Here is a 16,259-nt window from a genome sequence, read left to right as displayed (position 1 = left end):
ACAGCACACACACTGTACCTAATCCTGCTGACCCTGACTGCATTACAACTGTACAGTAAGCTTACTGTTAGCAGTTTGGCAAATGTCAGCAGAATGTTCTAGTACAGTTTCTCCACTGCTTGCTCAAGTGGGCAGGAGAGATTTAGAATCAGAACTTGCATCAAATCTCTCCTCTACAGGTTCTAGTCCTGTTCTTGTCTTTCACTGATCATTTATAATTTCTTCTTTCTCCAGAACACATTTTATATCCCATGCAGTGGAAAACATCTTAGGCTTCAAAACAAAAGTAGTATCAGTTTCATTAGATATTTAAAATAAAGAGCAAGTACTGTAGACAATCAACATAAAACACAGTTTATTTCCAACCATTTGCCTAATTCACATGCAGACTGGTTTATATTAATGACACTGCATTTAAAAATAGCTTGGTTAGCTTTTAACCTTAGTAGTATTGCTATACAGCTGAAGCTACACTGGTTAATATAATTTGTTTTCATTTAGAGAAATGTAGTTAGGTTGGTACTGAACACTTTGAGATTTTCCACAAAGAAATATTTATCCATTCTGTAACCTTTCTCCTGCACTCATCTTACCCCCATGAACATTTAATCTGTAAATCCCATGTTTGAAGACTATATTCTCCTGAATACATCAGTCAGGAGAAAACACTTGGAAACACAACAAATACAAAAAGATAACAAGGAAAAAATACAAGATTACAGAACTAACTGAAGTATTCTCCTGTACTATTTCAAGCTAGAATACTGATGCCTTAAATAATTCCCACATTTTAGCACTGACACAGAACTGCCATACACAAAGTATGTAAGCACGAGGAAAAGCTGTTTTGCAAGAGGTAGAAAAGGTTTTATAAAATATTTAGGCACAATTCTTAGCAGTTTTAAAAGCCAACAGAAAGTTACAAAGTAATAATCACCACTATACATGTATTTGTACAAGTTCTGTTTATTTTTACCCTTCAGAATAAAAGTATATTTCATGCACTCTCATATAATCTTTTTTCTCCTATATTGTTGGAAAACTGTTTTTCTCCTATATTGTATGTGATTACACAGGTTTTACAGGCTCTCAGGAAGTCTTGCCACCAGAACTTAAACAGAAAAACAGATGCACTATTACTTAATGCTTTTTCAAGAGAAGCAAGGGAATGCAAATGCTGTTTGTATAGGTTCATGTATCAAAGAACACAGAATCACACATAAAATCCATAAAAATATTATTAGTTCTTTTGGTTTACTCTCACCTCAATGAAGAAGAGAGCTTTTAGAAGTGAACTTTTTTAAAACACAAATTTTCACAAACGTTTGCTTTACAGTGCAGTGGTTATACTCAAATTTTCACAATACCTATAATCAAAAAACCAAGATCACTACATTTACCATGAGCTAAGAGACATTCACTTAGAGTCAGTTCAAACAGATGCTTTCCTTGACTTAAAGTATGTAAGGCTTTATGGGCAACAAGTTCTTATCAAAGATTTGCTTTATTCCTGTCTTAGCATTATTTCTTTGCTCATTTTACTTCTTCTCTTGGTCTTTTTCTGCATCCAGAAGTGCTGAACGGATTCCTAGTTTCTTCAGCTCTTCTACAAGATCTCCATTCTGATGCATCTGGAGGAGTATATCACAGCCACCAACAAATTCACCATTGAGGTACACTTGTGGGATGGTAGGCCAGTTGGAGTAGTTTTTTATTCCTGAATAAGAAAAAACAAAATTATTAGAGGCTTCCTCTCTCTCCTAATAGAATGGTATTTTAAAAGGACTGCATTGCTTCCACCTGACTCTTTCACTGATATTCCAATTTCTTTCCCATAAAGGCAAAAAGATATCTATGTAACAGGAGCACTATTAAAAAAAGAAAAAAAAACAAACAAACAATGTTAGAGTTAGGCTTGTTTCTCACCCCAACTCAAAGATGTGGGCTGAAAGATACAGAGTCAACTCCTATACTGACTTAAAGCAGGAACTGGAAAAACACAAGTCTTTTTACTCCCAACAAGAAAACATGACTCTTTCAATCCATTACAGAAATGAGAAGTATTGAAAAATACTGAGAACTGTTTACTTTCTGTTATATTTCCCAAAGGGACTTTAAAATATTTTATACTCTTAACTGAACTCATACAGTTACACTTATTCCTGCAATTTAAACTGCAAGATACATTTGCCCCTGTAGAGGCCTTATGAATTTCAAATTGCTTTATCTTTCAATGCCAGACCTTACAGCACATGGGAGGGGCACAAAAGCTGAAGTCTCTTTAAAAGTTCTCATTTAACAAAACACAGCCCAAGTCATAATTATGAAGTACAGAATTAAAGTTTAAAATTATACTTCACAGACTGCAAATGTAATACCACCTAAAAATACAAACTGATCAGGTGATACACATTGAAACCAGCTTGCACTTTGTATCTAATTTGCCACTTTTTAAATAACCCTTCACACAAAGCCATTATTTCTGTAGCAGAGAAACTAGCTACAACCTACTGCTGCCTATTTTTATAGGCACAAGCATTTGATTAGATGACAAGTTTTGAATTCAACATTTTAATGTATTTTTAACATGCAGTGCCTGGACTTCCATATAGCAAACTTACGCCTATAGAGACACCTTTTCAGAACATCAGAGCCCACTCACCTTGGAAGCCAACCCCCCATCAATAAATAGTAGACCTGAGTACCTGATAGCACAAAAGAAGTTTTCTCCTTAGAAAACATCTTAGTCTCTGGAGACTAAAAAGGCAAAACCCAAAATACTCAAGGTAAAAAAATTACCATGTAAGGAAATTATGCTTGTTTTATTGGAACTTAAACCACTTTCTTTTTTAATAAATATGTGTAAGTGGAAAAAAAATATACAGTGGGATTGTTACTTTAATGTACAAAAGATGCAATATAGCTAATAATTCATCTTAGCAAAATACAACATACTTTAAAAATCCACTGAAATAATAGTAACCTAGAAAAAAATTTTGTTTTGACTAAGTGTTCCTAACCACTACATACGTCAGCTAAGAGATTTTATTCTGACTTCAGATTTTGTGCATGGACAACCAATGTTTTGTAAGCCCAAACCAGAAAGTTTAGCATATAAATCAATGCCAAAGGGAACCCATAACCATCTAACCTCCATCATTATCAATTGTAATTTCTATCTTAGTACATAATTTTTCCTTAGTAATTTCTTATTCCTTCCTAAGCTTTGATGTCAACTTGCACTTAGCAACACTTTTCTTAAATGTTCTTTGCCCTGTGAGTACTCCAAACTGCCTAAACTGCCCTAAATATCTTTTAACCCACCAAAGTTTCAATGAAGAACTGTGTTCCATGATTAGGACATGTCTAAGGATGACCCTGGTCAAAGAGCCACTGCAGATATGAAACAGGGCTCATTTTCCTAAGATACTGCAATGCTAAACATGAATTGAGAACCAAGAGCTCTGCATAATAAACCTCCTAACGAGCATTCCAAGGTAATATTTACACCAATAATTCTTTCACAGAAATATTTTCTTCAAGGACCCAACTGCACACACAGAGAAGCACTGATAGTACTCTCAAGGACCTATCCAGTTTCATACAAAAATAAGAATACCATCAAGCTCATTTGCTCTGTGTGCTGCATTTCACGTGCTGGAAAAGCTGCTTTAAATGCCTCAGCACTGAGGCTCTCCCAGGTCACAAACCCAACGCTGCCTCCACTGGCACCCAAGCCTCAGCCCAGGGCAGCTGACACTGCTGCAGTGGTGTCACAGCAGGGCAGCCTGGGCTGCGCTTGCTGCGCTCAGGGTGCACTTTTGTGATGATTCTTTTGGACATCTCAAGGGATTTCCATCCCCCTCTCTGCAGACTGGCTCCTTGCTGTATTTCAGAGGCTGCAGCTTCTGCTCTGGACTGCTGTTTACTTTGGAAAAACACACTCCACAGGTCAAGGCTTCAGTCTGACAGCTCTGGAAGCACATTTAATGTAACAGTGAAACCAGGATCGGTGCAAAGAGCCACCAAAAGGGGTACCCAGCACACTCCCACCTCTCTCCCCAGCTCCAGTTACCAATTCTCAGCCTCTCTTGGCAGCACTAGCACTAATGAAGGATGGGCCACATGAAAGAACTGAATCAAGCACACTCATTCTACCATATTTGCACCAATAAAACAACACATTTTCATGGATATCACAGAATCATTAAGGCTGGAAAATACCTCTAAGATCATTAAATCCAACTGTTAACTCAGCACCATCATTTACCAGTAAACCACACCCCCAAGTGTCATATCCACATGCCTTTAAAACACTTCCAGGGATGGAGATTCCAGCACTTCCCTGTGCAGCCTATTCCAAAGCCTGAGTACCACTACCACTGATAAAAGTTTTACCGAGGGAAGACTAGGCAAGGGTGGGAGAAAGGATCAAGAACACCTGCTGGCAGCAGATAATGTAGAGACAGGAATGAAAATAATCTGAGGGTGAACTACCCCAACAGTTTAAACCACCAATTTTCCAGTATGTATTCCCAAACGTCTCTGCCTCAGTGGCTGGAACCAGTCTAACACTGTCCATCAGCTGAGAGCTGACTTAGAGAAACCTGAATTGCCATGGAGCCCAAGAGAGTGCCAAGGTCTTTTAGACCAGCTTTGATAAGGAAGGATTTGTGTCAGGGAAGTGTATCTTCAGCTCAAATTCAGATAGATCACATGAAGTACCAATAACTTTAATTTCACAGATCTGAGTTTTAAGGTAAAGAGGCAAGCAGGGGAGATGTTTTAGCTGTACAGCTTGCCATATTTTAGCACAATGTACATTTCACCAACTGAACTATAACTAGTTAAAAATAAGGTGTTTCAATACATACAGGCAAGAAACCAGCAAGCAATTCAGACATGCCTGAATTACCCTTTCTCAAGCAGCCTGCCCCTACTACACACATACATTGAAACATGGAAGTTAGGTTCAGGTGAACACAAAGCTGGTGGTCAGCTCTCATACAGCGATCTCCTTGCAGATCACTCTTTTGCTGGTGTACTTGATACTTCCACAGCTAAAGGTTCCACTCTCCCTCACTAGCCCCCATGCAGTGCAGATTAGATTCACAGAGAGAGCCTAGGAAAGGCTCACATGCTGCATAACTAAATGTTTGGCACTCAAGGCCAGATCCTGGCCTTCAGGCAGTCACTGCTGAAACACAGTTGGCAACTACAACTTTGAGCAGCCCTGTCCTCTCCTCTGCCAGAGACTGCCACCCACAGAAGCAGGTACATCCTGGCTTTTTAGGGTGCAATAGGTAATACAGTTGAAGCAGTACAATAATTCTGCTGTGGCTGTGTCATTCTCCAACTCTTCAAAGCTCCGTTCTTTGCGCAGGCTCTGGCACTCAGCTCACCGTACAAATTGCTGCTTCAACTTGCAGGCCCAGTGATCCAGTGAATAAAATGAGCTGGCCCTCTGCACAGTTGGACAGGTGCCAAAGCTGGTGCATGGAAAGGACGAGAACAACTCCTTTAAGCACCTGAGAACCAGCAGGATATTGTGCAAGGATACACTCTGTACTGCATTCTGTGTAGCTTAGATACTGGAGGGCTTGATCAAGACTACTTTCAATTTAAAGCTCTGGTAGCTAGGAGGCCAATAACCTCTCATTGCCTAGCAGAAGCCTGAGGAGGCTTTCATGTGGAGGAAAAATTTAATTTACATAGAAAGAAAATACTATCTATTCACATGGTCAAGTGCTCAGAGACTATAACTCATAAAGGAACTGCCCATTCAGAAGCTCACGAAAGCCCCCTCAACCAAAAAGTGAAAGCTGATGGTTTGATTTTGGGGTTTTGTTTCCTCCATTTTAGTTTATGAGTGGTGAGAAGTGATAAAAGTTTGTTCTAGTAAACTGTACAATTAATAAATTCAGATATGTAAACAAAGTTTAGAAAATTACCATGATTTGTTCACTTGCAAATGCAGAGGAAGATTTACTTGAACACAATTAACCTTCATTAAAAAAAGATGTCCTTACACAGAAATTCCAGTATCTAAGCTTTTATAACATACCAGCTATTATAGTTGTGAATTGAAAAGCAAACAAGCCCTGGAAAAATCAGCCTTTTAGCTAAGAGCTAATGAAAAACTGAGTTACTTAGATGACACCCAAAACAAAGGAGAACAAAGTCACCTGATACATGCCAGCATGTGGCTTTACAGCACGTTTTAGTGTATTGCGGGCAAGAACTGTTAATGCCACGCACATACAAGACTAATTATTACGTACTTGCATGTGGTTTTTTGTTTTAAAACTTTCTCAAATAACCACATAAAACCTCAACAATCAGCTATGCTCATTGAAGAGGGAAAGATGAAAAGCATTACCAGAACAGATTATTAGCTTTCCACAACTGGCAAAAAAACCTTATCTAGAATAACTACCACCACTTGAGCAGTAATGGTGAAACTATTACTAACTAATTCTTGTGCAAACGATTAGCATAAAGTTTTACTTTATTAAGAGAATCCCAGCAGGCAATACCAGCTGGGAATCAAGTAGTACAAGTCCAAGCCATACATGAAATTTCACCATACTGTTCACGGGGGAAGACAAAATCTGATAACAAACTGTTTCAGGAGTCTTTAATGCAGCTCTCTATCTCTGAACCAGGCAAGGCAGTGTGGCACAAAGAGCCTGATCTCCAGTCATCACCCTGCACACACAACTGTGCTCTGCTGATAACTGAGACCTCTTGAACAGGAGGAGGGTCACAAAAGACAAACCAGGGCGTTTGGGCAGCAACCCCAATGGCACATCTCTGCCATACACTTCTAGTTCTAACACCCAAACAGAATCACAGAATTAATTAAGTTAGAAAAAACCTCTGAGATCATCGAGTCCAACCCATGACTGAATACCATCTTGTCAACTGGTATGTGCCAAATCCAGTCTTTCCCTAAACACCTCCAGGTTTGGTGACTCCAACACCTCCCGGGGCAGCCCATCGCAATGCCTAATCACACTTTCTGTGAAGAAATTCCTAAGTATCCAACCTAAAGCTCCTCTGGCATAACGCACAACTGTCCTGTCGCTTGCTGCCTGTGAGAAGAGGCCGATCCCCACCTGGCTACAGCCTCCGCTCATGCAGCTGCAGAGGGTAAGAAGGCCGCCCTTGCCATGCACCACGGCACTGCTCCAGGTTAAACACCGCCGAACTGCTCAGCCGCTCCTCGCAGGACACGGGCTCCAGACCCTTCCCCAGCTCCACTGCCCTTCTCCCCTCCTGACAAGATAACAGAGCGCTGGCCAGCCCACCCACCGAGACAAGAAGAGGAAGTCACAGGTGGGACAAGCGGGCAGTGCTCCCGCAGTGCCCGAGGGCGGGGGCGTCAGGACAAGCCCGACCTCCCGGCAGCTCCGAGGGCCCTTCCCACAGGGAAGCGGCCGCGGCTCTGCCCCACCAGGAGCCGGCTGGGGCTGCACAGGCCCCGGGGAGGCGGCACCCAGAGGTGACCCCGGCGCTGACCTTGGCGGAGGTCGGGGTCCTGCAGCACGTCGTGGGCGCGGTAATCCTCCACGCCGTGCAGCCGCAGGATCTGCACCACGGCGTTGCTGAAGCCGCAGAGCGGCTGCGCCGGGCTGCCCTTCATGAACACCACCACCGGGTGCTCCCGCACCAGCCGCTCCACCGCCTCCCGCGACCCCGAGCCGCCGCCGCCGCCGCCGCCCTCAGCCTCGCCGCCGTCCCCGGCCGCCTGGCTGAGCGGGCGCCCGGCCCGGCCCCGGAGAGCGGCGGCGGCCCCGATCCGCCACGCCGCCCGCACCGCCGCGCTCATCGCCCCGCCGCCGGCACCGCCGCACCGCGCCCGCACCGCCCGCCCATTGGCGCACGGCGCGACGGGCCGCCGGACAGCTCCCTTCGCATAGGCGCAGGCACCCGCCAATCAGCACCCACAGCCAATAGCGATGGACACAGCGTGACTTGTCCCGCCCAGCAACCCTGCGGCGGCTCCGCTGCCCTAGCGGAGGGAACAGAGCGGCTGCGGCTGCATTGGGAGAGCGACCTGTCAATCCAACGGGGACACATTAATCCCGCCCTCCCGCGGCCGCGGCTGGCCAGGCGGCCCCGGGGCGGGGCTCCGCTCGGGATGCTCGGGGGGCGATTGGCGTGCGGCCCCTTCCGTTTCCGGGTAGCGGCCGCAGGCGTGGGGCGCTGCCGGTGCGCCCGCACGGGCCCTGTGCCACCGCCGGCATGGATGGACCGGCCGCGCTTCCCCTCCTGTGCCCCCACGTCGGCTCCGCGGGCAGCGCCGAGCAGCACGGCGGGGAGGCGTGGCTGGGCGGCCCTGCTGTGCTCAGCCTCTCCCGTGCTCAGCCTGTCCCTTCGGGCATGGGGGGCCCTCGAAGACCCCGGGCCGTGCCGGCGCCGCCGGCCCTCGGGCGGGTCTAGGTTTTATCCCGCCGGCCCTTTGGTGGTGCAGGCGGTGGTGGAGCTCTCTCGGGCTGGGGCTGGCTAAGGGTCAGGGCAGATCCCGGAATAGGGGCTGATGGGGCGGGTGCGCGGGGTGAAGCCGCGGTGCTGAGGCGTGCTCAGGTGTGCAATGGCAGCGGGGCGGCCGCGCACGGACGGGCAGCGCCGCTCGGTCCGCACCTTCTGCCCTCGCAGGCGGCGGAGGCTGTATGTGGGCAGCTGGCAAACTGCTGCGTGGGTCTGTCTCATTCCTGGCTTTGGCTGTGTCCGGGGAGCGATTTGACTGCGTTCGGTTTCCCGGGTTTGGTTGATTTTTGGTGGGCTAAAGCAGGCGGTTTGTCCCTGAGAAAGTAGCGGCGCTTTGCGTGCTCGGATTTGGTGCTGAGAGGGGAGACCCGAGTAGTTTTGCACAGCTTGACTTGTCACCCGAGCAGTTGGCAGGGGTGGCAGCGGGATGGAAAACTGGGAGCACGATTGGGCTGGCTGCCTGTGCAAAAGGATGGTTCCGTCGGTGCTGGAGCAAGGGCAGAACTGCCGCATGTCAGCCAGAGAAGTGCTGGGCTTGGAACGTGTCCTGCAGACGGCCGCCTGTACAGCCAGCTTTGCTCGCTCTCCTGGGCAGATGCCGAATTCTTTCCAAGAACTTGGCGTGGCAGTCCTAAAGCAGCAGGGTCTATCCTGTAAGTAGAAGAAAATGTTGACGAGTTTTCCTCTTACTAAAATACAGTTTCTCACGAATAATAAGTCACAGTATATTTTGAGTGTTAATTTCTATTGCAGCTGTAGCGTCTGGACTTTTGGTGTATTAATGACCATTTGTCTTATTTATGTTTGTAAGGAAAAGAACTTTTACTATCCAGTTCTGTTCTTGTGAGAGCTTTGTTTTCAGCATTCAGAAGAGAGCTTGCCTTATTCTTGTTTTTTGTGGAATCCAGCTGATGCTTGAGTGACAACTTTGTTTTAATTTTTTTGAAGCCACCCTCAGGATCGCTTCTGTAGCCTTTTGTTTAAATGTGTTAAGAACAGATTCCGAAGGGAATTGTTGCAACTTGACCTTTGTCGTCCCATGTAAATAGGTTATGAATAAGTAAAGTGTTGCTGCAGTATTTAAAAGTAGATGTATTTATGAGGAAACACTTTTAATCTGAATATGTTGTGTTGCTGATGAACATCGTGTATTTTTTGAGTTAGTATGTTTTGCTTTCAACAAAACATCACAATCCAGGCTCAGCCATGGTGATCAAGACAGAGGAGTATTTGCTTTCTGTAGTTTATATGTTGAGATTAACATGGTGAAGGTTGTGAAGCATGAAAAAAAAAATGTCCTGTTTGTGCTAGATGGAACTGCAGTAACTTAGGCAGAGCAAAAGTATGTTTTCCTATTTGTTGGACTGTTTCAATATACAAAGACATATCAAGTGTTAAATGTAATATCCCAAGGGGTCTCTTTTGTCATTTTAATCCAGTATAAAGACTCCTGCCACTTAGAGCCTGCGGAGTCAAAATGGAATTAAATAAAAATTGATTGACAAAAAAGATATCTTTTTGTTCTTAAAGACAACTAGGTGTTTTCTTTCAACAAAATATTGGGCTAAGAACTGAATACTCTAGTATTTGCCTTCCTGAATTTTGTCCGAGCTATTTCTACAAAGGGATGGTTCACTAAAAATAAGTAACATAAAGACATCCGACCCAAGTGTAATAAACCCTTGTGAGTGCGTATTCTTTCAGAAACCACGTAACCACAGCTGTAGTGTAATCCTCTGTAGTCTAAGAGGTGCCCTTGGTTGCTGGTACCCTGGGCATACCAGGCTTGCAGAGAGAGCAGCAGCGCGAGGAAGCCGAGGCGTGCCTGTCGGAGCGCAGCAGCAGCATGCGCAATATTCCTCCCACAGTTGCCACTCTGTTGCCACGGAGGTAATGACTTTTCCCGTGTCATTATTGATCTATCAACAGTAAGAGCAATTTTGCAGTCTGATATTGTTTAGCAGATAGAGTAATATCTGCTGAACACTGAAAAAACTGCTATAAAATGCTGGAAAGCATCTCAGAAATGTTGTGTACTAGGTTAAATAGAAGTACTGAATTTGTAGTTACTGTGGTTTTATGAGATTGGCCTATGAGATATTAAGCTTAACAGAATGCTTTTTAATAAAATATTTAGTATGGTCAAATACTTTTGAATTATGCAATATGCAGCACTCAGAGGATAAACACTTCTACGTACTGATAAGACTTAAAACAATTTGTCCACATACACTCTAGAAACAGATAATTATGTCACCAGGTCCTGTCTTCTATTAGTCTAAGTGAAACTTCTTGTTTTTTCCAGATAATGATTTAAATCATCTGTTCAGAAGAAGCATTAATGGGATTTGCATGACTCCTGACATTTTGCTGACGTTCCTGTTAGAAGACCTATCACCTCATTTTGAAAACACTAATAAAAGCACCAGTATTCAAATTGCAGGGTTTAAATGATCACAGAGGGTTAACATCAGGCATTCTGCTGCAGAACAGAATTGTGATTTATAAGTTTGTGGTTTGTTCTCACATGGTATACAAGGAGATGGTTGTACAAGAATGATACTGTCAGCAAAAAGGTTTTTATTTCTTTTTAAAAAGGGGAGGGCTAAGTTAGCTAGTGAGAAAGAAAAGTCTCATTTCAGCTTATCAGAACAGGACATGTCTTCATGTTCAAGTCCGATATCTCTGTGTCATTCCGAGTTGTGATAGTGACTGAAAATGAAGTTCCTTGTTGTGCCCTAACAATTGAGCTCTATTTAGGTGGGGGTTTATTGTTCATTGAAGTTTTTAAGTGGGATAGCTTGAGCTCCAGCTGTTTTGCATGCCAGGTAAATAATCTCAGTGTACCATCACAGTAACGGCAGCACCAACACATCCTCAGTTTTGAGAGCATTATACATGTTTAAATGTGCTTGCAATTCTGGGTTGCTTAAATTGTGAACACTGAAAACACATCTGTGACATGTTCCTGGTTATTTTGGAATTCTGCTAGTTTTAAAAAGTTATGCAACAAACAGCAGAAACATAGAAATGCTGTGGAGGTTTTACACGGAAAGTGACATTTTGAAATCAGAACTGTACCTAGCTTCCTGTTTTGGGTCTAACCTGGAGATCTATAAGCAAGTTAGTTTCTGAACTGGATAGGTAATTAAATAATATCCATGGATTGATGGCATATTCCTTAGAGTGTTTGTGTTAGCCTTAAAATACAATATTCCATTTAATAAATGAGGTAAAGAATATTTACAAAGTGACTGGTATCCATTTAACTGATGGGAATAAACATGACCTAAGGCAGTTTTTTGATTTAAACCATGTAAAGGTACTTTTGGCAGAGAGGGGTCATGGTAATGATCCAAGGAGAAATGTCTGAGCCCCGCATTTAACAAATAGAATGGGAGGTCATGTTCAGGCTTGAATGTGGACCTTTAAATGAGGCACTTTTTAGACTTCATTTACTTCTTAATGACACTGATAGCACTGTGTGCCTCTTTGCACTGAGCTTTGTGCATTGTGACACTACCTTGAAGCAAGGACAAGTAGTATGGTCTCTGTATTAGAGGAGCAGATTTATTCTTTGGGGTAAGCAAGCTGCTTGCAACTGTTCTGGCACATGAAAATCTGTTAGGTCTTTCAGGTTTGCAGATGGTAGTGGTTCTTGAGTCTTTCAGTATTACAAAGAAAGCATAATTTTATATGTATCTCTTTCCATGCAGAACTAAGAAATACTGCCTCTAATGACAACACCTCTGGCCTCTTTTCATCCAGCAGTTAGGAGTGCTAAAATCTTCAATGGGCCTTAGAAAAAGATTGGGCAAGCTCAAGAAAAAATTTATCTGCCAAAAATAAAGACACCATTATGGTATCGAGTCCTGGGCCATAGAAGGCTGGGTGTCGCAGCATATGCCACAGTGGAGACAGCCACAATACACAGAGTATCACCATACAATTTCATAAAGCTTCAACCCACACAGAGTAACACCACTTCAGAAGGCTACAAGGATGTTGTTTAGATCCTTTTGTACCCCTCATGTTCATGCATTGCACCTGAGTGCCCTGTGTTCCTGTGGTGATGGTCAGTGCCCCTGGGCACTGCATGGCTCACTGCTGTCAGTGCTGCTCACCTGCTTCTCACAGCTGTACACCGGGGATGAGGCTGGGCTGCAGCCCCACTCCCAGTTACCACTAACTACTTCCAGCTCGGGAGTGGGATTGGCACTATGTGCATGTCCTGTTCTTTGCTTCCTGTGCTCGCTTTTGTCCAGTGTCACGGAAATGGTATCTTTGTCTCTGGTATGGTAATTTGTACAACTGTAATTTACTTAAAGTGCCTGGACACTTTACTGGAAGTGTCTTGGCCTTTAGTAAGGCTGGGAAAACCCCAGGGCACTCAGTGCCTGTAAGAAAGATTCTTGTGCCCCATTTAATGCCAGAATGCTCTGTCACAGCAGTGGTGCTTCACTGGCTCAGTTTTAAAAACGTGCAGGTGCAGTGAGGCACAAGAGCATCCGCGATTATCCTGCGTGTCGTGACCACGAGGGGGCCCTGGCAGCTTGGGTCTGGCTGAGCCCGGAGTTACACACTGGTACAGGGGCAGGGCTGATGGCTTGGTGCCTCAGTGGTTACATCCCTTCTTCAGCACTTCTGAATTGCCTCTTCTATATTATTTTATTACAGTATTTTGCTATGTAATTTTGAAAAATTCATCTTGTTATAAAAACTCAACACTAGCCGTTTGTTCTCCTCTGTGGCAGAAGACACTACCAAGCAGGTAGTTTAGCATGTGAGTTTTCATCTGTATGAACAATTTCCCCAAGTAAAAGTTCAAGAGTTTTGCACACATCACTGTATTTCTAAAGTTGAAGGAATTGGTATGAAGAATCTTAATGATAAGATCTTTTGCATATTTTAAGCTTGGTATTACGGTATTTCAATAAAGATTTTCTTTCTCTGCACACCCTTTGTTCTTTCAGTGTTTTTCTAGGAATGCGTGTTTGTGAAATCAACACCTCCTTTAATCTTGCTGTGCTTTAGACCCTGCCTGCCGACCACAGATACTGAGGTCATGTTTATGTTAAAAGTGTCCATGAGTACAGTAGGACTGTATTATCACTTGGTTGGCAGTTTTTATGTGATCTGAAGAAAATCAGACCCAAACATGTAGGAGAAACAAAATGGGAGAGGAGGATTGGGTGGGTTGGGCATACTTGCATTTGTAATGTGTGCACTCAAAGATGGAACAGAATCAAAGTATCTCTTGTGGGAGGTAAAAATGCAAATTCTTAAAGGGGAGCCCAGAAACTTGATTTTTTAGATTGCTGCAGTTAATTAAAAAGAAAAAAAAAACAAAAAACAAGCTTGTAAAACCAGGAATAAAAATATACAGATGAGAGAGGTTTGGGGTTTTTTTACGTTCTAAAATGTTTTTATTCCCTGTTTTTGAAGTATGTGTATGTTTTGAAAATCTGACTTTTCAAAGGATACTTCCAATGCTGCATATAGATACAGTGATCACTACTCTCATTGTGCACATGCAGTGATTTTATAACTGCATCACACAAACAGGTTTTTTGGGGAGACAATTATTAACTATGTGCTTTAAAGGGCAAGTATTTATTTCACAGAACAGGCAGCTTCTCCACAAATGCAAGCTTATGTGTCTTTCCTAAATTTCCTTTAAAATAATTGTATGCTTTCTAATGCTTCCCCTTAAGTTAATTTCTTGCAATTCAGTGATTGAAGTTTCCATCCTACAGTACTTTAAGTGTTTCCTCTTAAGCTCATAGTAGTCTCATTTCCTTGCTAATATCCATGGCAGCTGAGATTGCTCCCCAGCCTCAACATAGCTAGCAACTTGCAGGATAAAGAACTTGGCCCTGAAAGTTGTGTGTCATTTCATTGTAGCTCTTCTTGGGCTTGTATAAAGGCCTGCTTTATAATCAGCTTGACTTCATTTTAAACAGACAAACAAAAGCATTTTCAGCTCTGAGTTTCAGAACAATCACTTTCCTTGTCACAGTGATGCTCAGATCACTCTGAATCATCCTTGAACCCTCTTTCTTATCAGTAGCCCTTTTGCTCTTTGTTCACATATTACTTTTCCATCCTTGCTAGCCTGGGAGACAGGAGGAGACAAAAGTATACCCTCACAGCTGCTTTTTGTCAGTGTACTTTAGTTTGAGACAATCAGAGTAAGTAGATCTGTGCTCTTTTTTAGTTTCATGCTTGACTGTTGTGGTGAGTGATTTAAGGTCTGTGTGCCATGGAGGAGGAAAATAAAACTAAAGACTCCCTAGATAGAAAGTAAAACTAAAGACTCCCTAGTCCTTTAAACACTGGCTTACAACAGTTTGGTCCAGTATCTTTCCCATCCCTTAAAAGACTAGATCTAAACAAATTGTTCTACAAACCTATCATATCTGGGAAAAGGGGATTAATATTGGTGAAAATGTAGCTCCAGACTACTGAGTCTCTGGGAAATCAGTATAACAAAACTGTTTGTGGTGGGAAGGGAAACAAGGAATAATTGTAATTATGGAATGTCATATATCAACAGTTGTCTTTGCTCTCTTATTCAGGGACTTTAGAGAATATTTTCTTAAACTAGTTGTTGGTAACTTGTATAATTAAAAAAAAAAATCTTTGTGGAGAGTAGTAAGAAAGAAAACCTACTCCAGTTGAATTGGACACAGGAGATTTGGTTTCAAATCCTGATTTTCATGGAGTCTTGGCTTCTCCTGGCTCATTTGCTGAGTGCCAATGGGGGCATTGCTGTTAGTTACAAAAGTTAGCACCACATCTTCCTAAACCTACAGCCTTCCATTTTGCTGCTGCTTCCTTCACACTTTCAAAGCACACCAAAGAGGCCCCCTATAGATACTGGAAGGTGCTGTAAGTTCTCCCTGGAGCCTTCTCTTCCATTATGACCCTGACTGTGTGTTGTTCAGTAAACTACAGTGTGTTGCACCTGGTTGTGGTAGTAATTTATCAGGACTGGACTTCTAGGCCAGCATGGAGAGTTTATTGGATGTGACCAGACTTTGAGTGCATCACACCCTTTGTGAATTTGAAAATGTGGTAATTCTTCTTGAACATAATTGGAATTACAGTGTCCCATTTGTCCTGTATTTCTGTTCCTTAGAGTTGAATTTGCTCTCATTCAGAATAAGCTCAACTTTCCCCAGCCCCTCTTGATATCTGAAGTCAGTTGGGATGAGAAGGATGTTATTTTTCTGCCAAATTTAATGCAACAACAAAAAAAATTGGCTGAACTCTGAAAATGACAGGATGTCAGGACTGATCCAGTGGCACAAAGCTGCACTTTCCTGTGGAGGTAGTCAGTCTGTGCTAAGGTGTGAAGCCAAATCAGAAAAAAAGGTAGAGTGCAGCATATGTAGCAGGGAAAATATGAAATGCTGGGTTTAAGTCCATGTGGTCTCCAGGTGAATAAAAGACAGGAAGTTAGCCTGGTTTGCCAGTGTGGTCCTTCACCTAGTGCTCTGGAGGGCATGTTGTTTTGGTATCAGCTTTTAGAGTTCTTGATTCCTCACTAACTGAGGAGAAAGTTCTTGTGTAGCAACTCCCCCCACCACCCACAAAAGCTTTCTCTCAAGCAATGTGAAATGTCTTGTAGCTATAAAACAATACACAAAAAATGCTGAGAAGCTCCTGTATTGAAACCGCTCATGCTAAAGATATGTCACTGGCATGCTGCACAGAAATGTTACTCTGTCAACAAATGCTGTCCCTCCCACCCTAACTGCCAT

General features: G+C 43.1%; 1 protein-coding gene, 1 long non-coding RNA gene and 1 other non-coding gene across 3 annotated transcripts; 2 read left to right on the top strand and 1 right to left on the bottom strand.

Moving 5' to 3' along the window:
* Window positions 1–946: 946 nt before the first annotated feature.
* GLRX5 (glutaredoxin 5) lies at window positions 947–7,879 on the bottom strand. The gene is given in 2 exon segments (NM_001245307.1): window positions 947–1,717; window positions 7,522–7,879. Coding segments are annotated over 2 exon segments (489 nt in total). The 5' UTR covers window positions 7,832–7,879; the 3' UTR covers window positions 947–1,538.
* Window positions 7,880–8,027: 148 nt separating this feature from the next.
* Window positions 8,028–13,448, top strand: LOC116808499 (uncharacterized). Its single transcript, XR_005980778.2, has 2 exons — window positions 8,028–10,383; window positions 10,799–13,448. It is a non-coding gene; the product is annotated as an uncharacterized lncRNA (long non-coding RNA).
* LOC115495690 (small Cajal body-specific RNA 13) lies at window positions 10,227–10,499 on the top strand. Its single transcript, XR_003960992.3, has one exon.
* Window positions 13,449–16,259: the final 2,811 nt, after the last annotated feature.

The sequence above is a fragment of the Taeniopygia guttata genome, chromosome 5 (genome assembly GCF_048771995.1).
Source record: "Taeniopygia guttata chromosome 5, bTaeGut7.mat, whole genome shotgun sequence".
NCBI lineage: Eukaryota > Metazoa > Chordata > Aves > Passeriformes > Estrildidae > Taeniopygia > Taeniopygia guttata.
The sequence above is the reverse complement of the archived record's forward strand: the minus strand, read 5'-3'. Positions and strand labels throughout refer to the sequence as shown.